The following is a 27,963-nucleotide window of genomic DNA, read 5'->3' on the forward strand; positions in this document are numbered from 1 at the left end:
TAATTCAGAGTTGGAGAAAAAGAAACAGGACGTATCCAAGAAGTATCATTTATTCCAAGGGTAAAAAAAAAAAAAAAAGGCAAATTCAAATTGAAACAATAGATGACTCTGTTTATGAAACTGTTAACATAACCATTCAGAAAGAAAAAGATATTTTTTTTATTCTTATGTTAATCCCCATACATTACATCATTAGTTTTAGATGAAGTGTTCCATGATTCATTGTTTGTGCATAGAAAAAGATAATTTTTAAGTAACTTTTAGTCATGGTCTCCTGCCTGTCCACAGGAATGTACACATGTTTGCCTGTACATAGACACACACACACACACACACAATGAACTTTCTTTGAATTACATCACAAAAAATAAGGTGAATTGATGGATTAACAGAAGGATGAATTTAGAATAAAGCAAATATAGTTAAAATATTAATTGTAGAATCTAGGTGGTGGGTATATGAGTCTTCATTGTACAATTCTTTTAACCTTTTTGTATGTTGGAAAATTTCATAATTTCTATATGTTGGGAAAGAACTGCAAAGAAATCCTGAACTTGTCTATGCCTATGATTACTGTCAGTAATCATATTAATACTAAAATTATGAAACTACTTTACATAATTATATAGTTAAACAAATAAGGAAAAAGATTACTGTTACTAGGACTTAAGGTTTTCAGAATAAGTAAAAAGATAAATATAAAATAATTCAAGAAAACAAAAACCTACAAATATCAATTTAAACTCACAATTTTTAAAAAAATCTCTCCCATAGCTATGTCTACTAAAAAGGTTTAAAATCAATGATCCCCAGTAACAATGGGCACACCCAGTGCCCAGATCTTGATTTCAAAATACCATTTGCCAGTGAAGGGAACCAGGACCCATTAGATAAATGGCTGATTCTAGGTGTGAGGCACAGAAAATACAAGGCAAGCCTAGGTCATCTTTTTGTGCTAGAAAGTAAGAAAGTTCTTAAGGACTAATAAAGGCAAGTCAAAAGAATAAAAATGTCAGTCTGAAGGAACTTCCATCAAACAAATTTGAGACAATTTATCTGTCAAAAGACTAATGACTATAAATGATAACACACTGAATAACAATCCATGAATCTATGGAGAGAGAAAGGAGAGCAATGCCCTTCCTTAAAGAAGATTAACTACAAAGTGTAGAAAAAATAATAGGGTTAGATAATCACTATTTGCAAACCCCATTATAATAATGTAGGTGAGGATCATAAATGTATATAACCACTAAGTGAAAGCTAGTTAGATAACAGAATATTCTCCTAGTCCCAATATAATGTCCCAAAGATTACTTAGGAATTGCAAAGGAAAAACCATTATATTACAAAGGAGAAATCAAGCAACTGCCATCCAAACCAAGGGATCAAACTGCAGCACACAGAGTGGTAAATCCCATCACATTCACATCGACAGCACAGATCCTACCCAACCTCCCCTCAAAAGATTCTAGCCAAAAAAATATTTAACCTGAGTCTTATGAATAAGCCTTTAAACCCAAATTCCAGATACAGCAAAAACAGAAAATAGGAGAAAAGTTTCAATGATACTACAAAGAGCTAATTAAATAAATAGAAAATGCAGGATATTTTTAAAGGATATTTTTTTAAAGTGTAGACTCTGCAAAGCATTAATGGCAAGAAGTCTTTATAAAAAATAAAATGATTAAAAGAAAATAAAGAGTCATAACCAAATGTACTACATGAACTTTGATTGAGTTCTGGTTTGGGAAAAACAACTATAAAGGATTTTCTTTTAACAACTAGCTGAAAGTGAATTCAGACTGAATATTAGATGATTACTATGGAATTATTGTTAATATTTTACATATGATAATCATATTTTGGCTATGTAGCAGAATGCTTGTTTTTAGAACCATTGAGATGTACATGCCATGTTGTCTGCAAATTATTTTCAAATGGATCAATACAAAAAAAGAAAAATGTATGTGTGTGCATGTGTATGTGTGTACATATAATACAAAGACAGAAGGGAGAGCAGATGAACCTATACACTATTAACTGGTCCATCTAGGTAGAGAATATATTATTCTTAAAATTTTTATCATACTATTCTTACTATTTTTTTACATATGAAAATTCCATAATAAAAAGTTGACTAAAAAACTGAACAAAGTAGGGAATAATACTTGACAACATTTAACACAGCAAGCGTAGAGGACAACAAAAGTCAGAACTTAAGAATACGCATGAAGGTGACAAAAAGAATGCTGGGAAGTTTAAGAAGAGGCTTATTATATCTCTCAGTTTATAATGTGACATTTGCAAACACCTTAGCACAATTATCTGGCACCTAGAAGGCTGTCCGTTAACCCCCATTAACTTCCTCCAGGGTGAGGAGTCCTCAGGCTTTTGGGTCATCTGGGTTCATGTCCTAGCCACGTAGTCACTGTGTGTCCTTTGAAACAGTTATCTAATATTGCAAAGTCCCATTTGCCAAGTCTTTAATAGAGGTTTATGCCTCTCTCAGTTTATAACGTGATATTTGTGCACACCTTAACATAGTATCTGGCACCTGGAAATCTGTCAGTTAACTGTTCACTTGCCAGCTAGCCTTCTAAACTTTCCTGAATCTTGCTTCCCCCTTGCTTTTCAACTTTTGGCTTCATCTTGAGCCTCAACAAAACACAGCTCATCACTGCTCTTAAATAATCCATGGTCATCTTTCACCCTGAGCTTTTATTTTGCTATTTTTCTTTCTTGAAATGCTGCTTCTCTCTCCGCCTGCCACTCCCCCTGCTTGTGTTCCCTCTCTCACTGTGTCTCTCTCTGTCAAATAAATAAATAAAATCTTTAAAAAAAAAATTACAATTTCCAGTTACATTTGATCAGTGCAGATCATATCTGCACATGACAAAATGCAATTGTAAACAAAAGAATTCATAGGGAATATTCAGATTTCTTTAAAGAAATAATTTTATAATTAAGGGAGACAATTTTTTATAGGAATTATGAACAAATATATGTTAGTGCAAAGCTATTTTCATCTAATGAAGATAATCCCTAAAGAAACTGAAAATCATACACATTTCCAGTTGAGAGTCCCAAATATTTTTTCCTATCTTTTTTCTATCAATCCAATAAGGATTAAGTTTATTTAACATTTTTATAAATCAGTAACTTTAGAAAAGTCATACTACCAATTTAAGAAAACGGTCAATTCACAATTCACTAAAAATATGTAAAGAACATACATGTGGAGAACAGATAGGATTCCCAGAGGAGTATTTCATGTAACTGGGAGAGATGATGTAATAGCAAGGTTTTAGTCCCACCCTGTACTTTAACCAGTGCTTCTCAAACTCTTCCACTGAAACAGCCCCCTCCTGACAAAATGTCCTTAAAAAGGATGGAGAGGGGAGAACATATATCTTTGTGCGTAGAATAATTCAAATTATACCACAGTTCCAAATTTCTCATGTTTTACCCTAAAAATTCATGGTTATAAAGAAGATATGCCATATTTATCATGGCTTTTTGTATCTCCTGACACATAATCACGTACTCTCAGTGATATATGTGACCCAGTTTGAGAGGCACGGACTTAAACCAAGGTATGTCCATCTGAAAAAATATTTTCCTAAATTACGACACAAGAATAATTTCATTTTATAATGTCAGGGATAAATGATAATGAAAATTATTTGACATTTGTTGAATAACAATTATGTAAAAAGTATTAGATTAGGTTTTTAATATAATCTTAGTTTTAGAAAGATTTTTTTTTTTTTTAAGATTTTATTTATTTATTTGAGACAGAGAGAATGAGAGAGACAGAGAGCACATGAGAGGGGGGAGGGTCAGAGGGAGAAGCAGGCTCCCTGCCGAGCAGGGAGCCCGATGCGGGACTCGATCCCGGGACTCCAGGATCATGACTTGAGCCGAAGGCGGTCGCTTAACCAACTGAGCCACCCAGGCGCCCAATATAATCTTAGTTTTAAAAATGTAAATATTATCTTGCCAACCGTAATGAAGGAACTGAGGCCAAAGAGATTAAATAGCTATCCAAAAGCAGTACAGTGAATAAATATTAGTTACTTCGTACACAAGTCTTTATTATATCACAATCTCATCAACATTTTATTTTTACAAATATCTTTTTCTGGGGCGCCTGGGTGGCTCAGTTGGTTAAGCGACTGCCTTCGGCTCAGGTCATGATCCTGGAGTCCCGGGATCGAGTCCCGCATCGGGCTCCCTGCTCGGCAGGGAGTCTGCTTCTCCCTCTGACCCTCCTCCCTCTCATGCTCTCTGTCTCTCATTCTCTCTGTCTCAAATAAATAAATAAAATCTTTAAAAACAAAAACAAAACAAAAATCTTTTTCTGTAACCTGTGTTTTTATCTTATGTATCTATTTAGTGGAGGTGTACTGTGAACAGCACAACGGCCACTAAGATATAAAAAGAAATTCTTCACTAGTGCTAGAGCTTTAAGACTGATCAACAATGGGTGATGTAAGACCATTTATATTAGAAAAGAGACCAACAAAGTTGAGTCAATTCTTAGGTTCAAGAAGACTTGGCATTATGAAGCACTGGGTGTTACATGCAAACAATGAATCATGGAACACTACATCAAAAAAAATAAAATAAAATAAAAATAAAAAATAATAAAAGTCAAAAAAATTTAAGAAAGAAAAAAGGGGATAGATGGATCAGTACAGCAAAATATTGAAAATTATTTAACCTAAGGATGGATATATGGGTGTTAATTACTCAACAGTCTCTTCTTTTGCGCATGTTTGAAAACTTTGATGATAAAAAGTTGAAGTAAAAAAAAAGACTTGGCATTGTAAATGGGATAGGATGTAAATTTTATTTACAAATAAATCCTAGACCTGATCCGAAATGGCAGCACAGAGTAACCGAGAGAACAAGGACCAGAAGGTACTCAGCAAATCCTAAGCAACCTCTCGTTGGCATGTCACTAGCCAGTGACATGTCCTTGAGTAAGTTGCTTGCCTCTCTAGGACTTATGTTCACCATATGAAAGGAGTGTGCATTTCAATTTCTACACTTAAGTTTCCATTACTCTCAGCTAGCACCTCTTTATTAGCATTTTTAAGCAATTTTTTTAATTCACATTTCTATATACTCAACTATCAGTCTTGGTCCTTTTTTTTTTTGAAGAGTTATTTATTTACCATTTGAGAGAGAGAGAGTGAGCTTGTGGGGAGAGGAGCAGACCGAGAGGGAGAGAATCTCAAGCAGACTCCCACTGAGTGTGGATCCCGAGACGATGCTCACTCTCACAACCTTGAGATCCTAACCTGAACTGAAATCAAGAGTCAGAGGCTTAACCGACTAAGCCACCCAGGGGCCGTAGTCTTGGTCCTTTTTAAAATATTCCCTCAATTCTTGCTTCTTAACCATTTTATAATCTGGAACACAACAAAACTGCCTAGTGAAAACTGCTAATAATATTAAGTTTACTCTGAGTTCTACTGCCAAAATGTTTATAATATCAGAGACTACTTTGGTATATTTATTTTTTAAAAGCTTTTGTGACTTGATAATTGACATTAAAATTAAATTATATTGTGTTCTTATTCAAACACTTGAGTGCATTAAAAGCCATAAGAAAACTATGCTACTAACCATCTTCCAGTTTGATTTGCAACCTGTTCTTCTAATTTCTGTAGCTCCGATGTGTAAGCCATTATTCGAGCATTGCATACCATGAGATTCTTAACTGCGTGCAAGATCTGGTCTTTCTGAGTGCTCAGAGAAAGGAGCTTCCATATTCCTTCTCGCATTCGAATTTCTAAATCTATTTTTTCTTGAATGCTGCAATCCTTAAAAAAAAGGAGAGAAAATATTCTTAAAAGATAGCAAAAATTCAAAATTATAACATTTATTTTTACCCCAATAGATGGAAAAGGTACTAGACATCATTTTAATGTTATAACATATTGAGAAAGTAACAAAGTTTTAATGTATAATAGCACAAAAGATATAGCTATTTGAAAATGCTCTTTGCAAACCTTAATTTCTTATTTTATTAGGAAGTCTTTACAATCTAGTGGAGAAACAGAACAGAAACAAGGGTGAGAAACATTACATATTCTTAGCATAATTTCACGAGGTTGGATAATGTCCCCCAAATATTCCTGTCCTCCCAGAACTGCAGAATGTGACCTTATTCGAATATAGGGTTTTGCAGATATAATTAGCTAAAATGAGGTCATACTGTAGTATGGGCCCAAACCCATTGGCTGGTGTCCTTATAGAAAAGCACATGAAGAAAGAGACACACACAGAGAGAACTACATGCAAAGACTAAAACAGAGATGGGAGTAATGAGTCTACAAGCCAACGACCACCAAGCAACCACCGGAAGCTGCAAAAGGCAAGGGAAGATTTCTTCCCACAGCCCTTAGCAGGAATATGGGCCTGCCAGTAGGTACCTTGATTTCATACTTCTGGATCCCAGAACAATGAGAGAATAAACTTCTACTGTCTAAAGTCACCCAGTTTTGGTAATTTGTTATAGGACAACCTCAGGAAACTAATACAATAATATAGTAACTAATGTAAACAATATAGCACATGCATATATTATATAGTTGTATTGTGGAACGGCAAGATGTGGTTGATGATTAACCAAGGGAAAATTTTCTAAAGGAGAAGATGCTGGAAAAGGGACTAAGGTTTAGCGGCTGTGGTAAGCAATGTAAATAAAATCTCAAAAGCAAGAGTGAAAACACTGTGCCCAGAAAATGTCAGAAGCTTTAGCTATCAGATGGAACAGAGATTCAGAATACATTTTGGATATGTTTACTTTAGTTTTAAGAGTCATCATGAAACTACTAAATCACTTTAGTACTGAAAGTCTTTTATTCCATACAATGATCTTGTAATGGCCTGGTTCTATATACAAGTTACACATGTAACATTAAAATTCTATAAACTGTATTGCTTTAATTCACAGTGGCTTTTTAAAAAATTAAAAATCATTGGATACTCTTTACTATACTACAAACGTAATAATGCTCCAGTATGTCTATTTCTAAAAGTAAAGTGACCATCCTGGCTTCTGTGGTAAAAAATGAATGTTATAATTTACCTTTTAATTAGATCAAAATCTGTATCAAAAAATGTAAACGGAATCTAATAACAGAAGTTCCAGATATTAAAAAGACAATCTTTTCAAAAGGAAAACCTAAAAGTTAGGAGGGCAAGTCTATGAAAATAACCCTAAAAGAGAAGTTGCAGTAGATGATTTAACTTGACTATCCAAATCAATCAAATGCACTATTCATAAGCAGAAAAACAGATCTGTTTAATGACCTTCTGTAATTACATCATGTAATTACCACAAAAAAACCTTCTTTAGTAGTAGAACTCAAAACTGGTATACTATATAAATGTAGTTGTTTGCTTGTTTCCTTCTTTACACAAGGCTGAATTTCAACAATTCTGTTTCATCTTTTTATGACTTTGTCAGTCCCAAAGTAAATTCTTCTTTAATGTAATTAATAATTATAAGAATTGTCCATGGGACCCATATGTGTATAGAAATAAGCTCTGGCAGACTGGTTAGTATTGGAGAGTGCATGCAGAGAACAATGTGAAACCAGGATGAATAGCTTTATCCCACAACTCAAATATAAACAAATACCATCTGCTGCCATTAAATTCAATTTTGCTTTTTAAATGTTACTGTGAGGCAGCCAGTTCAACCAGCGCAGCGGTTCTTAAAGCTGGCTGCACATTAGAATGTGGGGAAGGGCCTTATAAAAGTACCTAAGTTAAGACTCACCCCAAAACAATTAGACTCTCGGGAGGTGGAGCCTGAGTTTTTGTTTTTGTTTTGTTTTGTTTTTTTAAAGATTTTATTTATTCATTTGAGACACAGAGATACAGAGACAGAGAGAGAGCATGAGCAGGGAGAAAGGCAGAGGGAGAGGGAGAAGCAGGCTCCTCGCTGAGCCGGGAGCCCGATGTGGGGCTCGATCCCAGGACTCTGGGATCATGACCTGAGCCGAAGGCAGACGCTTAACCGACTGAGCCACCCAGGCGCCCGAGCCTGAGTTTTTGTTGGTGCTGTTTTTTTTAAGTTCCTCTGGTGATTCAATGTACAGCCAGGGTAGAGATCCACTGCTGTAGTACTTGAAATTCCATAGCAATCTGGAAAGTTGCAACAACCTCAAGGAACCAGCAGGTGGCCACAAACACATTAAAGAATCAGTTTGGGCTTCTAAGGTTTCCCTCTTATAAATGAAGATTATCTTCTTTTCATCACTTATTGATAGACTATAAAACTATAGAGGCTTGGGAAATAGTGCAGAAATGAAATGCAAAGTTAGGGCTTCTTTTTTTAAATCCCCTTATTTGTAAGGTTAAATATTCATTAAGGATATATGATAATGAGATATATCTAACATATTAACATTAGAATTCTATCCTTTAGAGCAGGGATTAGCAAACTATAGCCCAGTCAATGCTTGTCTTTTTGTAAATAAACTTGTACTGGGGCACAGTCACACCCATTTGTATTATCTAAGGCTACTTTCAAACTACATTGGCAGAGGTGAGTGATTTCAAATAAGACCACGTGGCCCACAAAGCTGAAAATATTTACCTACCTGTTCTTTTACAGAAAGAGTTCGCTGATCCCTAACCCAGCCAAATTAACATTCATAGTAAACTAGCTTACCTCTCCTATTCTACAGTGAGCAGATGTGGATCTGGGAGGGCTGACGTGAGTGGCATGAATTGTTAAGTGTATGTATGCTTTCGCATGTACTGCGGTGTAAAAAAAAAGAGAGAGAGAGAGCTAGTTTTGTGTTCCCCATGCAACTTTAGTACACATCTATACTTCACACACAGAGAAAAACCTCTCTAGTCAAGTGCTATTACTCCAGCCAAGAAAGTCTTTATGGAGTCAAAGAAGTTAATTTTAGTTAGTAAGGGGTGCAAAGTGCTCCTGCGGTAAGAGTTGATGTGCTATCCACAGTGAGAACAATGATCCTGTAATGAGAGCACAGACTGAGTGCTCAAGGATGATGCTTACTCAACCTCAAAGTGGAACAGGAGGAAGTTAAAATCCCTACTGCCGCTGCCTCAATCATAATGGCAGAGTTGAGACTGAGTAGGACCCCAGACAAAAGCATATACCCATATGAAAGCAAGTCTCCAGAAAGCAAAGAATGGGGGGAAAACCCCCCTCTTGCCATTTCTTCTTCAATTTTCTAAATGAGAGCTTCCTTGTAATCAAGTCAAATGAAGCTTATGACACTGTCCTGATCATGTAGGTATCTAAAGTCAGGCTAATAAAAATATACAGGGCAAGGCTAAAAATGAAATAGGGAAAGGACTTAAAAGTGCAATTGTAAATTATGTAGAAAACAGAAAGATACTGGGTTTGAAGAGCTAGAATGGGACAAAGGAAGTGCAAAGAAAATGGCCTTAGTTTTGAAATTAAGCACGGACTTTAAAAAAAAAAATGAAGTTGGGCTGCTAGTAAGACAACTGTAGTAATCCAGATAGAAACTATCACCCACACAATGGATATAGTTAAACCATGTTTGCTAAGTGACCATGATGAAAAAGACTGCAAAAGAGGATATATAGCATACATCCTTCTTCTAAAAGAAATTGCGTGTTATTTTAAGTATTGTTTATGTACAGAAAAAGTCTGGAAATCGTCAATAGTGGTCATTCTGGGGAATGGCATTAGAGAAAGAATTCTTAAATTCATGTTTCTGTATACGTTTACTTTGCTGAAATGAGATAATGAGACAGGGAAACTGAAGAACTCCATAAAAAATCTCCTTTTTGCTCCTTTTCCTGCTTCTATTCTTGCTAGGACTTGCACCCACACCCCACTTTACATATGCCTTGTAATGCAAAGAGTATTTCCTCCTTGTAAGGGACAAGGAGTTCATGATTTCTCTAGAACAGATAACATCTAAGGAAGACCCAGATGAGAATGACTGGAGGGATCTACCATATGTGTATCCCAGACCACCAGCGCTAGACATCTAGACACGAAGACACCTCCCGCCCCAACCCCAGCTCCAAGCAATAACACTTGGGTCCTCCTCTTTGTTCTAACCGGTTCTTGGATGCCTGAGAGGACACATACACCAGACCATCATCCTCAATAAAAACCCCCAGACCCCAAACTAAGACAAGACTCATGCTCCTTGTCTTTCTGAGTTTCCTGGGCATTTGTCTGTATCTGCTCTCTCTATATCTTCAATGAACTTTTTCACCTCCGTGGGCTCATGTGAGAGTTCCATCCTGCAGGAAGCTAAGGACCCTCTGGGCTGGTCTTGCGAGACACCCCCCCACACACACAACAACTGGGTCTTCTGACCCGGCCTGCTGGCACCAATAGCATTACTTCTTGAATTTCATTTTTATTAAGATTTCAAAAGCTTCAGTATTTGTAAGAAAAGGTAGGTGCCCCAACATCTCAGATGAATGGGACAGAAGATGGTAAGAAAAAGAGTTTTCTCTCAAGCACATTCTGAGTGTTGGGTACTATGCTAAGTATTTTAAAGAAGTTCTCAACTCCCAGCAACTTTCTGGAATAACCATCTTACCCATTTTACAACTGTGGAAACCAAGGACTTAGAAAAGACAGATAACTTATTCAAGGTTGTACAACAAGCAGAGTTGGATTTGACCTTAATCTGACTCTAAAGCCAATACTCTATGCTGTGTGTACTCATAGATGACTCCAAGGTTTGAGCAGAGGTGTTTCATAGTGTTACGACCACCCAATAATTTTTGGTCCTATCCTTATTAGATGGCAGGTTCATTAATATCAAAGGAAAAACAGCAAATAAAAATTCAGTTAGTCATGTATAAAATTCTCTTACTGACCCTCAGTAATAGGTTAAAACCTATTACTATTCTGCAGTTTTTATCCAAGATCCGAACAGAAGGAATTCCACAACTCGATTATTTGCTTTTCTTACTGCCTAAGAAAGCACTAAATACTGTACCTTTTCACATGAAAATAATCCAGCCTTGTGTATTTTTAAACATTTATTTTCATTCCATGTAGCTAAACTTCTTTCATGACCTTACCCTCTTCTCTCTTTTGTGTAATTCCTAAATATTATTGCTGAACACAACAAAATAAATATACTTGAACGACTATACAAACACCTATGTAATACACACAAGAACCTCAACAGATTGCCAATTCACTAGAAATCAAGATTCTGTTAACAATCGGGACAGCCAGGGCGCCTGGGCGGCTGAGTCCTTAAGCATCTGCCTTCGGCTCCTGGAATTGGAGCCCCATATCAGGCTCCCTTTTTCAGCAGAAAATCTGCTTCTCCCCTCTCCCATTCCCCCTGCTTGTGTTCCCTCTCTCGCTCTCTCTTTCTCTCTCTGTCAAATAAATAAAATCTTAAAAAAAACAAAAACAAAACAGAACAATTGGGACAGCCAAAGTACATAACGGATAGGACAGAAAAAGAAGTATTTTACATTAAAATGTTTGAAATTTTTGAAAATACTGGCATAAAACAGCATTACTAATAAAGGAGTTGGACTTTTCTGCATAATGATTCTTGATGTCTTACTTATTTTTCTCAGTGTTATTGAAGATTTACTAACAATGTTGCATCTACTGAGACTTCTAACAAAGAATAAGTTTCTAAGGAAAGGCTCTGCCAGGTTTCTAAGCAAAGATAATAGGTTGGACCATATAAAATTGCCACTAGTCTACCAATTTTGACCTACAAAACTGGTATTTTCATATGGTTTAATCTATCTCAGAAGTAGGTAAAAGAAGGTGGAGATTAAAACAGAAGTGAAGATCCAGCTTAAAGACATCAGTTTTAAGACTTTAAAATTATGGTTAAGGGGAAAATATAGCATTTTAATAACTGATTTCCCTACGAAAAAATGTTGGTCTCTATTAAGTAAAAAAGGTTTCTAACACACATTTTACATGGCGAAATAGCAAACTATCAAGCTTCTTTCTTACCAATTCAAAAAGAATCCACTATCAAACCAACTTTTTCTAGAGTTCCAAGGTTGCACTTTGCTCCTCCACCCCGTCCCCTCAAGTTTCTGTCGTGCGTAGACAGCGCGCCAGTACTTGTGTTCCCGTCAAATCGAGTAAAAGCAACCTGTCCTCTCCTGGCCTCGAGGGCACTTCTCGGAAATCCCGGGGCCTCCCTTCCCCCGGCATCGCCTACACTGGGGGGTCCACACCCTGGAGGGTGGAGGGAAGCCGCGGGCAGGTGCGCCCGGAAACGCGCGGCGGAACTCTGGCATCGCTTCCCGATTCGGGTCTGCCTCCTCCATAAGAATCGGGGGCCGTGGGGGGTGAGGAGATTCCTAAGCTCCCTCGGGGCCTCAAAAGTCGGCCTCCTAGTCCTTCCCTTTGTTTCTGGCCACGGCTGAACAGGAGACGCGCGGTGGGGGTTTCTCGACGACGAGGCACAACGGTGGCTTGAGGACTCGAAGCCGGGCCCTTCCTCACTCACCTGCTGGGCGGGAAGGCCCGCCAGGCGGAGCTCGGGACCCCTCACGGCCTGCCCCTCCATCTCCAGCGCCACAGCCAAGGCCGCCGCCACTCCTCCAAAGGTAAGATTTGAAAAGCCCGCCGCTCGCTGGAGCCGCGGAGGACGCCAACCGCCGTCCCGGCCGCACCAAGTCCGGCCGCGGGGGGAGGGGCGCGGGGGGCTTGCCGCCGGAGGGCGCACGCGCAGTGGGAGCGCCCGCGCCCGGGCCTCCCGAGCTGGAAGCGGGCGGGGACCCGAGCTCTCCGTGCCCGCGGAGAAGGGGGAGCCGAGGGCCGACTTAAGGCCGTGACTGGGGCGTGGGCGGGCTTGGGACGGGAGTGGGCCGGGCGGTGGGGAGAGCGCCGGCCACCAAGCGCACCGGGCCCGGCACAGGGTTTCTGCTGGTGGCGTTCGAGGCACGCCCTTGGCGCTGAGTGCATTTTGCCTGCATCCCAGTGCAGGCTCTCCCTCCACAGCCCTCGGGCTGGCTGCAGTCCCTGCGTTCTTACGGACGACTCAGGGACACACGGTGTCACCAGGAGCCTATGGCCTCAGTCCCAGAGAACCAAGGGACACTGCTCCCAGCGCTCTCACACAGCACAGGGTCACTCGGAGACCAGGGCCCTATAACCCCGGCTGGTGAGATACCAAGGTCTTTTCTTTTGTCCCCAGTGTTTCTTTATAATTCCAGAGACCCCACCACACACACCCAAGTAGTCTGTTCTTGCAAAGACTTCTTTCTTGAAAGCAGTTTATTCTTTTCTTGCAAAATACTTATTTCATTACTCCTTCCCCACCAGCATCCAAGGTGATAGCCGAATGACGTATTATTTTCCCAGAGCCCCATTTTTTGCTGTCCCTAAAGACCAATACAAAGACTCTTTTTCAAAAAAAGATTTTATGTATTTATTTGAGAGAGAGAGCGAGAGAGAGAGCCCGAACAGGGGGCAGGAGCAGAGGGAGAGAGAGAAGTAGACTCCCCACTGAGCAGGGAGCCCTTTGTGGGGCTTGATCTGTGGACTCTGGACCATACCTGAGCAGGAGGCAGACGCTTAACGGCCTGGGCCACCCAGGCACCCCCCACCCCAATACAAAGACTCTTTAAAGAGTTTTATTATTAATCATAATGGGAAAGTATGGAATCTTTAAAAATAAAAATTGAAGTGCTAAACATTTCAGGCCCTTGTAAGATCCTTATAATCCATTGTCCTGGCCTATCCTGACTTACCCTTGAAAAGGCAACAGGACTCCTCTTTGACTTTTGACATTTTTTTCTCCTAAGTGCAAAATTAACCAAATAACCCTCCCACCATCACCTCATAGAAGGCCTTGGGCACTTTTCCTTCCATAAATTATCCACATTATCCACAAGGCTCTTTTTAAGCAGTTGGTTTGAAGATTTACTTCTGAAAAAATGAAGAGTGCCTGTCCCTTCAAATAGGTTATTTGAGGCCCTCTGGAAAAGATGATACTAGAAGCTTCCCAGCTAGGAATGACCCTCCCCTTACATTAGGAATGTATGGGTCATTAACAATGACCCATATCCTTACACACAACTATAAAATGTGTATAGCTCAAAATTACCAACACAATGAGTTCACCTCATTCTCTTCAAACACAGATCTGAATTCCAAAGTCATTAGGTACCCTTCCCCCAATGCACACCCCTCTCTTCTGCTTACCACTTTGTGGTATAATTATCCCCTATTCAAAATGAACTGCATGAGCCTAGTAGAGTACCTGACTCATAAAGGAAATACACACAGGGAGCTCATCATCAGACATATATTATTTCTCATATAACACACACAGCTCTCAGACTCAAACCAAAATACTTATAGAAGCCATCACTTTATGGAAAGAGAGGCAAGCCAACCCATTTTAAATTGGACATGGATGTAGGAATATTTGATGAGTAAATACTAACTGGAGATGCATTTATTTATGATACTCGAGGAGAAGCCATATTTAGTAATTACCTGTGGAACTGACAGTTGCTATTAAAGACCTTTCTCTTTGGAGAAGATATAATGTAGTCCTATCTCTTTATTATTCATCAAGGGATGTGTCCAGGAAGTGTTTAAGATATAACTATTACCTGGTGATTAAAATACCTCAGAGCAGGAATGCTGTTTCCTTATTTATCCCCAGGTCCCTCTGGTAGTTTCATCAAACATAGGTTTCTCTGGTGTATGTGATGTACATCAAAAGAGATGGAAACTACCAAAAGCTTAAAGATTTCACATGAGTAGTTTGGTTAGCTTGAGAATGAATGAATGGATGGATGAATGAATGAATGACTTTAACAACTCCCAGAAAGTAAAAAGTATGACATTTTACCATCTCAACTGTTTGAAAAATAGCATTTGGTCATCTCTCATTTGAGAGCTAACATCCCACCCTCCTTGGGCTCCCACAGTCAATGGATGCCTACCCAATTGCCCAGGTATAAAAGCTTCAGATGAATTGTGAATGATGGGATTACTGTTCTACCAATATTACTTCCCATGATAAGTTCAACATGCAAGACTAATTATAAGTATTTTTTATCTCTAATATAACAAATAGATAATATTTAATAATTAATAAATATAAAATCAGTATTTGACATAGGACAGCCAATTTAGATAATACTAATAAATGTTAAAGCAAATTTTTCTTCTCTTAATCCCTGCATTCCCCTTTTTAAATCTCTAAAAGGTCAAAAGAAAAGAAAATACTGAACTGGAAATCAGCTCTCTTACATAATAGACCTATTATGTTTAAAAATGTGATCTGCCCCAGAACAGATAACTGTTGTGGTTTCTAATATCCTCCTAGACTCTCTTAAAAAACTCCTATTCAAAAATTCTCTTGATGATTCCTCTATTCATCTGTTATCTCATAGGCAATGCATTTAAAATGAACTTCATAGACTAGAGCCGTATTTTGAATTATATACAAAAAAAAAAGAAAAAAAGGAAGAAACAAGTAAAGATGCCAAGGAGAGGTGCAGCATTTGCTTAAATGAATAGGCCATAATCTACAAACACAGAAGCATCATATAATCATAAGGAGGATATGGAATACAGAATCTGAGGACTTACTAGCTCTATGACCTTGGGCAAGCCACTCAGTGTCCTTATCTATAAAAACAAGTATAATAATACCTAGTTAGTTTTTTTTAAAAGTTGTTGGGAGACTCAAATGAGATAAGATTTGTGAGAGTGCTTTGTAAACCGTTATCCACAAAAACATGAGACACTGCTACTGTAGGAAGGAAGCATCAGCACCTATGATGGGCCGATGTACAGGACCCACAGAACACTGAGATCTGAATGAGAAAAGTTTATATGAATAGGGTTGAGTATATTCAAGATACACCACTACCACTGAAAAATAATTAATACCTCGATTATATTATAAAGAAATACAAATCAATAAATATCCGACTGGAAAATAGTCAAATGTTATGGTAAGGATATTGTAGATTAAACCCAAGTGGCAAATAAAATGTGAAAAGTTGCTCAACTTTATTATCAGTTTTAATCTGTAAATTTGCAAATTTGTAATTTACAGGTTAAGACCCGAACAAGGTAATATTTTATAGTTACTAGATTGGTAAATATTAAGAAGTTTGATAATACTAAGGACTGGGGAATTTACAGGTCAAAAAGATATTATACACTGATAGAAGAGATGTAAATTTGTGCAATTTCTTTGGAAAAAATTCAAAACTATCTTGTAAAGTTAAAAATGTATATACCAAGCCATTCCACTCTGAGGTACATATATCCTTAAGGAACTTCTTACAAATGTGTGCCAGCAACACGTTTGTAATAGCAAAAATATAAAACAATCCAAACGTTCATTTCAAGACAATGGATAAAAAAAATTGTGGTGGTGTACTCAATGACATATGTCAGTAAAAATGAGTAAACCATAGATATATGTAACATCATGGCTGAATCTTGGAAATATTGAATGAAGGAATCAGTTGCAGAGGCGTACATAGACTATGTACTTTTTACAAAGCAGAATAAGATATCTAAACAATATTTTGTTTAGGAACACATGTAATAAAAAGCTTATATTTTAAAAGGAAGAGAGTACTAAGAACAAAACTCAGAATAGTGACTATCTCTGGGAGAAAGGCAGGGGGATGGGAGGGAGACAGAGCATACAAACACAAAGCTACTAGTAATGTTTTAGTTCTTAAGCTGGGTAATGGGTTCCCAGGTATTTATTTTAATGTTTACCTAGTAACTTACATATATATTGCATATATTCTTTTGCATACCTCCAACATGTCATAATAGAAATCATTCTAAGGTATTTGAAATGTTCTTGTACAAGTTAAACAATGGTGATAACGTACGGTCTTTTAAAAGATTGTTACCTGGCAAAATAACAATACATTTTTTGGCTTCCAATTTTTGACTTACGTTTGATTCGTTTCCAGTACATTTTAGTATGTGAAAGTGTGAAAGCACAGCTGTAATGCGCTAGTGCCTATGCCCAGCAAGAGATGAAAACTGGCCATGTGGGTTTATCTGAACACTTCAGAGCCATTGCTTGGGCGCTTGGATGGCAGGTGAGGTAGGTAGATTTTGCAAAGGATGAGAGGTTTGTCAGCAGGTGGGGATGAAGTGAAGTGCAATTTGAGTAGTTACTGTTAATGTGACCTTTATATTACACATAGGCCTAGAGACATTCAAATGACATTAAAATCAAAGGGCTCCTTACTGAGCAAGAAAATCAGCCAGAGGAATTAGTTACATGACTTGAATCCATGGTCCTCAAACAGTGGCACACAAATCTTTCCAAAGTTTTATAGGCTTGGACAGTGTTAAAGGAATCATTGCTAAGATCTTCAACTTACATTCCCCATCCTAAAGCTGATTACCTAAGGTGCCTGTTGTCTGGGCCTCACATTGATGCCCTTTCACAGTCACCTTCTCCCACTTGTGTTAGCCATCCGCACTACAGCATTGCCCCTCGGTATAAAAACCATCTGGGGGCCAAAGGGACAATTAAATTCATTGGTGTTGATGTTGCTACAATCAATGAACCAGGGGCTCAGTTGCTTACATAGCAGAAGTAGACTTGATGTTGAGAACTGTCTCATTCTAGCATTAGTATTTGTTCATGGATACATAAATCAATTGGAGGAAAAAAGGGCTCGTCTATCTGATTATGAGATTCATTTCCAGGAAAATTTTATTCTCAATCTTTAATATTGATCTGTTATAATTCGTCATAGGCTTATTTTGTTATCAATTGTATACTACTAACAATTTTAACAATGCAATCTAAAAGAAAACTCTTGACCGTTAAATCTTATAGTCACGTGAAATGTAAAAATGTATAAAATTCCAATTTATGCTTATATGCTTGCTGGAGAGAAGCATGATAGGATGAGCAATGAAGACCTCAAGCATAAAAATATTTTATGTAAGTAGAAAAGTCTGTGGGAAAGTGGAATAAAAATAGAAGTTCAAGTAAAATAGGAACAATGTAAAATTTCTGATTTAGAGATAAAGTGGCTCATGTCTTTTCTAAATGGAAGATGGTGGCTGAGTATCAAATCTTTAACATTTGGGATTCCATTAGATACACTTAGTAAATATAATGATTTAAATTGTACATTGTAATTATTTTCAATACACCAGCTATTACATCCTTTGTAACTATTTAAATATATGCTAAAACATAATAGATGCCACCTTGAAAAATACAGAATTTTTAAAAATTCTTTTCGGAGTTTTGCACTAATATTTTGGAAAATTGCTGATTTAGATCTCTAATAACGTTGCACTGCAAAACTTGGATGTGTCTGTCTGACAGAGAGGCATGCTTGCAGACTCACTTCCCCCAATTTTTCTCTGATTCCTCTCCTACTTCCCACCACCCCTCACTGTCCCTCCTAACCACTTCTGGTTTCCCAGACAGACACAGCTCCTTCAGGAATTTTTTTTCTTCAGGTGCATTAATACCATCAGTTAGTCTAAGGACAAATTCTTCTCTTCCCGCTCTTGTTCTGGAGATGTTCTGTCTATAGCTATTCACCATTGTTTTCTCCTTTCTCTGTCTTGGCTATTACGGGGCCTTTGCTCTCTCATGGAAAATTCTGAATCCGCTTCTCAAGTTCTGAAGCAACAACAAAGAAGCTTGTTGAAATTTTTATCGGAATTGTATTGACTTTAGAAGAAACTTACATGTTTAGGGTACTGAGCATTCCTCTCCATGAACATCACATATGTTGCAAATTTAGATCTTCCTTAATGTCTTTCAATAAAAGTTTTGTACTTTTTTCCACATAGGCTTTGCATATCTTTTGTTCCATATATTTTTGGATTCCTCATATCTCTTCTTGTTGTGGTAAATAATGGCTTTAAAAATATGTCTTCTGTTTGTGACTAGTGTATAAAAATAAGCCTGATTTCTGTTTGTTGGTGTTATATCCAAATACCAATTTATCCTTGATAACTTAAATTCTCTTATTATTTCTAATAAATGTAGGTTTGCCGAGGGCAGGGGGTGTTTTTCTATGTAGACAACGAAGTATGAATTAGAACAGTTTTCTTTCCTTCTTTTCTAATTCTTGTTATTCTTCTTACCCAACTTACCGCTGTGGCAAGAACAGACAGCTAATACAGTGTTAAATCAAAGCTGGGAAAGTGGGCATGCTTGTCTTCTTCCTGATTTTTAAAGGAAATGTTTCTAATGTTTAACCATTTCTTTATCTCACTACGTTATATATCTTTTTGCTTGGGATTTATGCCCTTCATTTTTAAGCATTAACTCTAAAAATTGCCTCTCCTCTCTTCTCTCTGTTCTATCATTTAAGGACTACAATTAGACATAGGTTAAATCTTATTCTATTTCTTTATCTCCTAAACTTTATTTTATATTCTCCATTTTCTTGCTTTTTGTGGCTGAATTCTGAGTATTTTTCCATCTTGCTATTTCTTTGTCTGTGTCTAATTTTCTCTTAAATTCAACTACTGTGTTTCTTTATTTCAACAATCATGTTTTTCATTTATAAGAGTTCCATCTTACTTTTTTGATCTTCCTTGTCCTTTTGGGTAGTCTGTTGTTGCCTGTGCATTCGTGGGATTCTATTTTTAATTTCTTTCGATCTTTTTCATACTTCACATTCTGTATCTAGTCATTCTAATATTTGTAGTTTTTGAGGACATTAATTTGATGTTTCCACTGACATTTACTCATGGTGACTTGTTTCCTTGTGTTTTGTAGCCTTTAATTGGATGTTCATATGTAGCGAATCTCAACTTTCTTGCAGAGAGGATTTGCACATTCTGCTGGGAGCCATAAGGCTCTAGACATGTAAGACCACCCAGCCCAGATTCCTAGGTTTAATGTCAGAATCTCAGGTGCACGTCCTTCTACATGCCACTGGCAGAGCAAGACTGTTTGTTTGTGGCCACCGCATTTGTGCAGGTATAGCTCGCAGCTCAGGTTTCAACTCCTGGTTGCTTTGTTTGTTTGGGGGGCTTTGGGGTTGTTACTCGATTTTTAGTCCCTTAAAAGTTATTTCTTCTTTCCTGAGATTTCAGCAATGCTACAAAAGTTAGACTTTATGCAAAATTTATATTTCACGCAAACTTGTTCAATAACGAGAGGAACCACTATTCATGAAGTCCACCCCATTGCTGATATAGAAGCCCCTAGGAAAGGGTATTTTTAACACCAAAAATATAAGAAGTATATAATATTCTTCAGTGCAGTCTTACACTGCACACTTTTGGTTTTAAGGGAAACTTGCCACATTGTCTTTGTTTTTTTCCTTCCACCTGAAAATGTTCAGTATCCCAGTAAGGTCAACACTGTTCATCTTTGGACAAAGATGGAATTTTTCAGAGGATAGAACAAAGATCCATAGAGAATAAATGCATTGGAGAGCCCCTTGTAGGTCTAAAAAACAAAACAAACAAACAAACAAACAAAAAAAAACAAAAAAAAATTTTCTCTTCCTTTGGTCTATTAGAGGATCCTTAAAATATATGCCCCTTGGGATTTCACACCTGCTATAGACAAAAGTGCTGTGTCTCCCATTCTTCTCTTTTCTTAATAGGAATCGTTACTGAAGTTACCCTGAACATGTTTCACCAGAGTATACTGGATGTTTGGCAAGCAGATTACTTGCCTTTTTAGTTCATAAGTGTTTTGGTTCAAGAGGAGCCACACCCAGACATGAAGCAGATTTCTCCCTGACGTAGAGACTACACTGTAATCTCATCCATAGATCCTGCTCTTTGTGCTTGTGGTCCTCACTAAATGGCACTTTTGGGTTTTCTCCTTCAGGGAGGGATGAGTATATATTGCCTATGGGAAGGAGAATGAATCAAATGTTTGGTGCCTTGAAGGACTATTGTAATCAGTGACATTCACAAAATATTTCTGGTTTGGTTCACTTCCTCATAGGCTTGCCCATTTGCAGTTAGACATGACTGTGAGGTATGCTTTGACTGATGAACCATGAATAGAAGTGTCTGTGCAGCAACTTTAAGAGCAAGTGTGTGATTTGCTACCATTTTCTCTCCCTCTGTCCCAGTGACAGGCAACTTTCCAGATAGTGGATGGTACAATATCCTGGATTGCAGAGGGAGAGAACTAAAGGGAGCCCCAGATATCTTGTGATGAACATGTATTAAGTGCAAGAAATCCATCTTCGCTGTTTTGAACCTCTGGATCTGGAGATTGTCTGTTGCTACAGCATCATATAGGCCATACTGAGTGATGCGAGTACAAAACTGAGGGACAGGATTTAAAGGATGGTCTTAGCCCTGCCACCTAGTATCCACATGCCAAGTCACTTAGGGTTAGGGCCTCTAAACCCAAGTTCCTTCACCTGTCAAGTAGGACTAGTAATTCTTCCCCTGTCTGCTGCATGGCTTGGTTTTGGTATCCAGCATTTGTGAAGGTGTCTGAAAAATGTAAAGGAGGTGCAAATATATTCCAGTAATGTCATTAACAACATTGAATTGGTTTATTCCCATCTATATAATGTCAATTCCAAGAAGAAAACATTAAGGAAGTTATGAGAACTCAAGACTTAAATCAGATAATGGTGCAATGAATGACTTGATGATTTTAGCATGAAGTACTGACATGTCCGTCTAAAATATCTAAATAACTACACACACTTTCTTTTGTAAACATAAACTTCTTTAAAGAGTCTTTAATGCTTTTGAAATTTTATTGTAAGTTAAAGAGTTATACCTAAGAAAAATAAAACCAAAGGTAATTTTGGAAGAAAAAGAAGTTTATCTTGGCCTTAAAAATTATATTTTTTTAATGTGCTATCAAAGTGAGCATTGAGTTGGCTTGCTTACCATGAATTCCAGAACCAAGCTTATTAAACTGCTTTGTTTTCAAACTTCTTCAGCCATTTCTTCACCACAAAATTGTGAGTTCTCTTGAGTTGACCCTTATCTTCCATTGAAAGAACCACATTAGAAATAATAAATCATAAAGTCTTATAAAAATGCCCTTCCTGGGCACCTGGGTGGCTCAGTCATTGAGCGTCTGCCTTCAGCTCAGGTCATGATCCCAGGGTCCTGGGATCAAGCCCCACATCGGGCTCCCTGCTCTGCGGGAAGCCGGCTTCTCCCTCTCCCACTCCCCCTGCTTGTGTTCCTGCTCTCACAATGTCTCTCTCTGTCAAATGAATAAATAAAATCTTAAAAAAAAAAAAGTTAAAAAAAAATGCCCTTCCTATTATTTTCTGAAAACTAAAGGCAGGAAAACATCCTGTGACCACTTTCCAGAGTGTGTGAGCCTGTTTAGCAGCTCTGCACTGGTTAACAAAGACCATGAACACTGAAGTTGTCCATGACAAGGAATTCCGGGTCTTACAGGATTGTTATTTTTGGCTTGCCATTTGCTGTCTTATGATGGCCAGGCAGGTAGGGCGGGCTTCATGTTAATTCTGTAAAGTGCTGTGTTGACTCGTGCTGTCACAATAATGATGATGATGTGTGATGAATAATTATCCACGAAAATCTGAGCTCCTTCTCATATATAATACACCTGGAATGGATTACTTATCTCTGTCCTTTCTAGTTTTGCAATGGGAAATCTAAAAGATTTAGGATTCGTTTTGAGCTGTATAAGCTTTACTGATCTGTTATGCTCAAATTGAGTGTTAAATAATAGCTAATGCTAAATGAAAGCTTACTTTTTGATGGCAACTGCTCTAATTCTTTCCATTTGTTAATTCTACCATGAATATAATTTAATTTCTTCAAACCATTTCTTTATTACTTACAGAAATCATTCATTTATCAAGCACGCACTAAATTCTTCAGTTGAAATAAATAGTGTAAGATAGTATACAGTATCAGTAAGAAACTTGTCACTGTGACTCAAAAATGTGGCTCTGACTTCTTGAAAGGATATTTGTGTAAGCTTGAGAATACAGTCATCCAATATACATCTTTATTTTTTTATGTCCTAACAATATCTTCACCATTTGGAGTTTCATTTCTTTGTTTGGTGCATGTTTTTATAACAATGTTACTCTTTCTCCTTAGCATGGTATAAATAAAATATGAGATTTTACCTGCAGGTTTAATGTGTCTTCCTTAATGTGTAACACTAAATACTTTGAAGAATTCTATGCACAATCATACACCAGATTCATACTTGAAAAGTGTCTAACCAAAATATTCCTTTAAAATGTTGTACCCAGAAAAAGATACTCATATAAATAGAAGGAAAAAAAAAACCCGAATTTTCTTCCCAATGCCCAATATCTTGTTTTTCTTTTCTTTTTTTTTTTTTAAGATTTTATTTATTTATTTGAGAGAGAGAGCAGAGAGAGAACACACAAGCAGTGGGGAGGGGCAGAGGGAGAAGGAGAAGCAGGCTCCCTGCTGAGCAGGGAGACCAACTTGGGACTCAATCCCAGGACCCTAGGTTCATGACCTGAGCCAAAGGCAGACACTTAACTGACTGAGACACCCAGGCACCCCTAATATCTTGTTTTTCTGTATAGTTTTTATTTAATAGAATTCTACTTTGCTTCTCTGCTTAATAGTTTCTTACGTTCAGGCTAATTGTAGAAATTACATCCAAATTATATGTATTTTATTATCTAAGGTGCAATTAGTTTCCACTTCGGGACATTACTTATTTACTGAAACTAAATTGGCCTCTATTAGCTGTGTTTCCAATTCATAAAATTAATAAAATAAAAAGAATGGCTATGGAAATCTGGATTATCATAAATTATTTTTTAACATAATTCAGTGTTAACAAAAATGAATTTTATAAGTTGAAAACATCAGTAGAAATGAGGAAAAATATTTAAAAGTCCTTTGTGTATCTTATTGGTTTTTTCTATATCTTAATTCGTTATTAGAGGAAACAAGTTCTTGATTAAGTGTTTAACCACCTTTTATTACTCAAACAAAATATTTTCCCCTGAAAAAATTTTGATTGTCCCAGACATTGTCATTAATGAATGACAGGTTAGATTTGTTAAATAATGGAAGATTTTACTATATATATTTTGAATATGAGAATGGTTTAGTAATCATCACCATGTGTACAAGGCAGATGCTATGCTGTGTTTTTCTTTTTTTTTTTTTTAAAGATTTTATTCATTTATTTGAGACAGAGAAATGAGAGAGACAGAGAGCACATGAGAAGGGGAAGGGTCAGAGGGAGAAGCAGGCTCCCTGCCGAGCAGGGAGCCCGATGCGGGACTCAATCCAGGGACTCCAGGATCATGACCTGAGCCGAAGGCAGTCGCTTAACCAACTGAGCCACCCAGGTGCCCGCTATGCTGTGTTTTTCTAAGGTACAGAGTAAAATCTATTGTGTAACAATGGTAGCTAAAAAGGATCTGGGTTGATGTCAACTCTTTATGGCTTAATCAGGTCAGAATTTTTATGACTATTGGCAAAATGTATTACAGGACTTTCAGAGCCAAGAAGATTCCATCATAAAATTTTAGAAATTAGAGCAAGTCTTAGAGAGTACCTATCCAGTTCTATTCTACAGTTTTATAGAAGAAGGTAGAAACAATGTAATCATTATAAAGCATTATAAAAATAACAAAAGAATTTACTACATATTAAGTACCTTTAATATACTACTGGGGCATATTGGTAATCTCTTCTGAAAAATCTTTCATAATATGATACATCGCCAGTGTTTATTATGCATTTGTATAAACATTGATATATATTATATGGCATGAGGTACAATTCCAATATATGATAAAAAAGATTTTCACAAAGTGGTTTTCTGATGTGGCCTTTTCCATGACAACATTTACTTAAGGACCCAAACTGGTTGTTAATGATGAGCTACCACAGTATCTTTTCCATCATTTTAAAATGACTGCTTACAGTATTGGCCAGGGTTTCACGCAGGTAGCAGTATGTGATCTCCCCAAGGGCCATCTCCGTATGCTCATCTTGCTAGGACAGTTGTGAAAGGCTCTTTCTCTGGTCTGTCTTTCCAGCTGTGAGCCTAAAAGTTATAAATGCTGTTGGACGTGTAGACAGTTAGTTCAATGGGGAAACAAGAGTGTGAGAAAGAAAAGATGCCAGCCCTGAAGATCCTGCCGTGCTTCTTGTTTTCCTGCCTCCCAGATCCAATTGTCATAGTTTAGATAAGACAAGACATTAATCAACCAGGAGCTCAGTGGTCGTGACAGTTGCAATGCCTTTTAAATAAAATGATCCCTTGATTGCACTATGCTACAGCTGGACTGGCCACAGAATAAATATAGTCATCCGTCCACTGAGAAAGAATTTTATTTCTTCCTTGTAGTAGCAGCAATTTTTCTCTTCCTATAAAAAGCAAAATCTAGCTTTTAAGATAGAGCTCTTGAACGATCGTCACATTTCTCTGTCTAAAGCCAAGAGTCAGCCTCAATGCTGTTGAATTTCTTTGCAGTTTTAATTGGAGAAAAGTTGGAGGTTTAACCACACATAGGATTGCATCTGTTGAATATTAAGTCTCTAATTTTTCAGATGAAAAATACAACAAAAAGCCTTGCCACCTCCACCCTCAGCTTCAATGCTCCCATATACTTTGTAACATTAAATAATTTCTCAGGCTCATCATTATTTATTTCTGTGGCTACATTTCAAACCTCAAATTAACAAGATTAATATCAAAAGGTTATACAACACTAGGTAAAATGTCAGTCTGATGCCATAGTAATTAATTTAAAAAATGAGACTACATATTTGAATCTGTTATTATGATCATCATATTTATGATGGTATGAATAAAGTCATTCATTCCAGAATGTTAACAAGATGTCTTTCATGTATCATTAAAATAACTTATGTCAAATACTTGGCTAAATTATTAAAGTACTTTCAATATTAATAATTTCATACAAATGTCTAGCAAGAATAACCAGTCAAAATTAATTAATGATCAATTAGGATAGATTATTTCTCTTGGCTCTCAATTGCTTTCCTAATAATCAACTTGCTTTTTTCTGAAATAGGTCAGTTAGCAATAAGTCTTAGTCATTTCACACTTCTATTTTTTAATAAACCAAAACTGTTTAAAGAAATAAGTGATTCTCTTGTAAGTTGTTAATCCTTATGGACATTATAAATCATGTTTTTATCCTTTAAATCTGATGTGCTCATTTTCTCTTTAATTATTGTATACTAATGTGATAATACTGCAGTAATTTTATTAGTTCTACTTCTAATACATTTTGTAAAAATTGATTTATTCTACAATTAATTATATTTGACTTCATAGTATAAACATTCCTCTCATTATTACACTATTGATTAGGGGAAAATTATTTTCAAGATGTTTAGCTAAAAGTGTAAAAGGGTACATTAACATCTTTCATTTTTTAATTAATTTGAACCTGGTTTGGATTTTTGTGACCCTGTGTTTACTACACAAATCTCTTAATAATTTAGGCTAGAACCCAAGAGATTAAGAATCAAACTCTTTGATTTATCTTTTAGCAAAAGATATAATATTAGCAAGAAACATTACCTGCAAGCTATACTAAAGAATAAGGATCGAAATGTTGAGTAAGAATTAAATCTTTGAATCGTAGTCATGTTGAAGAGATGCTGGGTTTCTGACAAAGGGTTAGGTTCTTCTATGGTTACTATATTTGAAAAATGTCATTCCCTTTATGTATTTATAGAATTTACCACTTCATTTAGCAATTGTTAAGTTACAGATGAATATTAAAATGGAAAAAATGTGAAAATAACTGCAGAATAAAGATAAGCAGAATCATTATCCTGAAAACACAATTCTTGAAAATTCTACTAACCAATTATTCTGAATGTTAAGTTTATCATTTAATTTAATTGGGGTCAATTCCTTTCTTACCTGCATTACTGAAAAGTAGTATATATTTTCCTAAAGGCTTTGATTTCATAGCTTACACTACTCTTAAATTATTTCTATGGACCTTAGTATACTCACTAAATTATGTGCTTAGGTAAGCCTTGCATTTTTTCTGTTTTCTGTGCCTTCTAAATATTCTCCCCATTTGAAAATGGAATTGAAGTCTGTTTGCTTAGATACTCACTGAATCTTTTCAGTAGCCCCATGATATAAAATATGAATTAGAGACTTTACATATAGTAATAACAGCAGGAGCAGCTAATATTTACTTGGTATTTTTGTTCCGCAGTGATGATACTTAGTGCTTTATATGTTCTATCTTATTTAATCCCCACTATTCTGAGGCAGGTGAATACAGGACAGGAAGGGGGGAAGACTCACAAATTAAGGAACTTGCTTCATTCACACAAGTAATTAGTGGCCACTCTGGCTGGGACTTAAACCAGATCTGTTTGACTCTAGAGCCTACTACACTACTTTTCCACTTGCTAAAGAATAGAATAGAATAGAATCAAATCGGAGTACAATAGGAGAGCCTGTGTCTGATAGGATTAGATGTTTTTTGCTATAGAGAAAAAAATGTCAAAACTCTGGTTTCTACCACAGACACCACTTTCAAACTTGATACGATTCAACTGGTCAGGGGAGGTGAAAGTGGGAGGAGAAACTAAGAGAGCTTAGAGACTGTGTGTCCCTGGAAAAGGGAAATCCCAGACAGGCTGGGGATCCAAGATCAAGAGGACCTGGGCCTCACTCCTGGATAGAGATTGGAGAAGCAGTGAGGCCCCAGGGAAGGGATACTTGACTAGGTATGTAGATGTGCTGGAAAAGGGCTCCACAGTTTCCCTTGCCTCTCTGTAGAAGCAGAGAAGAATTCCCACGCCCCCTCCCATGCCCAGAAGGAAAGGTCTTTGACAGCCCTCCCAGAGCCCAGCATAGCTCGGGAGCAGCATGCAGATCCCTGTACGCCTTGAGAATGGCGCTGACTTTGCAGAGAGAACTGGACCCCAGAGAAGGGATCTTGCAGTGAAGGGACACTCTCGGCAACTGGTGGGGACCTGTAATTAAGGAGCAGGCAAGTTAATAG

At 37.1% G+C, this 27,963-nt stretch overlaps 2 protein-coding genes across 5 annotated transcripts in view; one reads left to right on the forward strand and one right to left on the reverse strand.

Moving 5' to 3' along the window:
- Positions 1 to 12,629, reverse strand: part of RTKN2 (rhotekin 2) — a 78,389-nt gene extending 65,760 nt beyond the window's left edge. For 3 of the 4 annotated variants that reach the window (XM_064594678.1, XM_045877913.3, XM_064594676.1), the window contains exons 1-2: positions 12,498 to 12,629; positions 5,638 to 5,834 (exon numbers count right to left, since the gene is read on the reverse strand). In XM_064594678.1, the coding sequence (XP_064450748.1) occupies positions 5,638 to 5,834; positions 12,498 to 12,557 (257 nt within the window). In that variant the 5' untranslated portion in view covers positions 12,558 to 12,629. Of the gene's footprint in view, positions 1 to 5,637; positions 5,835 to 12,497 lie in introns of those variants that run through there. The other variant, XM_064594677.1, reaches the window with a different exon arrangement.
- The window catches only part of ZNF365 (zinc finger protein 365), an 87,104-nt gene continuing 71,598 nt past the window's right edge, over positions 12,458 to 27,963 (forward strand). The window contains exon 1 of the mRNA XM_045877914.2: positions 12,458 to 12,597. The gene's annotated coding sequence lies outside the window, so the exon portion shown is untranslated. The remainder of the gene's footprint in view (positions 12,598 to 27,963) is intronic.

This window comes from Mirounga angustirostris, unplaced genomic scaffold (genome assembly GCF_029215605.1).
Source record: "Mirounga angustirostris isolate CCGP_5_RB_7025 unplaced genomic scaffold, mMirAng1.0.hap1 SCAF_6, whole genome shotgun sequence".
NCBI lineage: Eukaryota > Metazoa > Chordata > Mammalia > Carnivora > Phocidae > Mirounga > Mirounga angustirostris.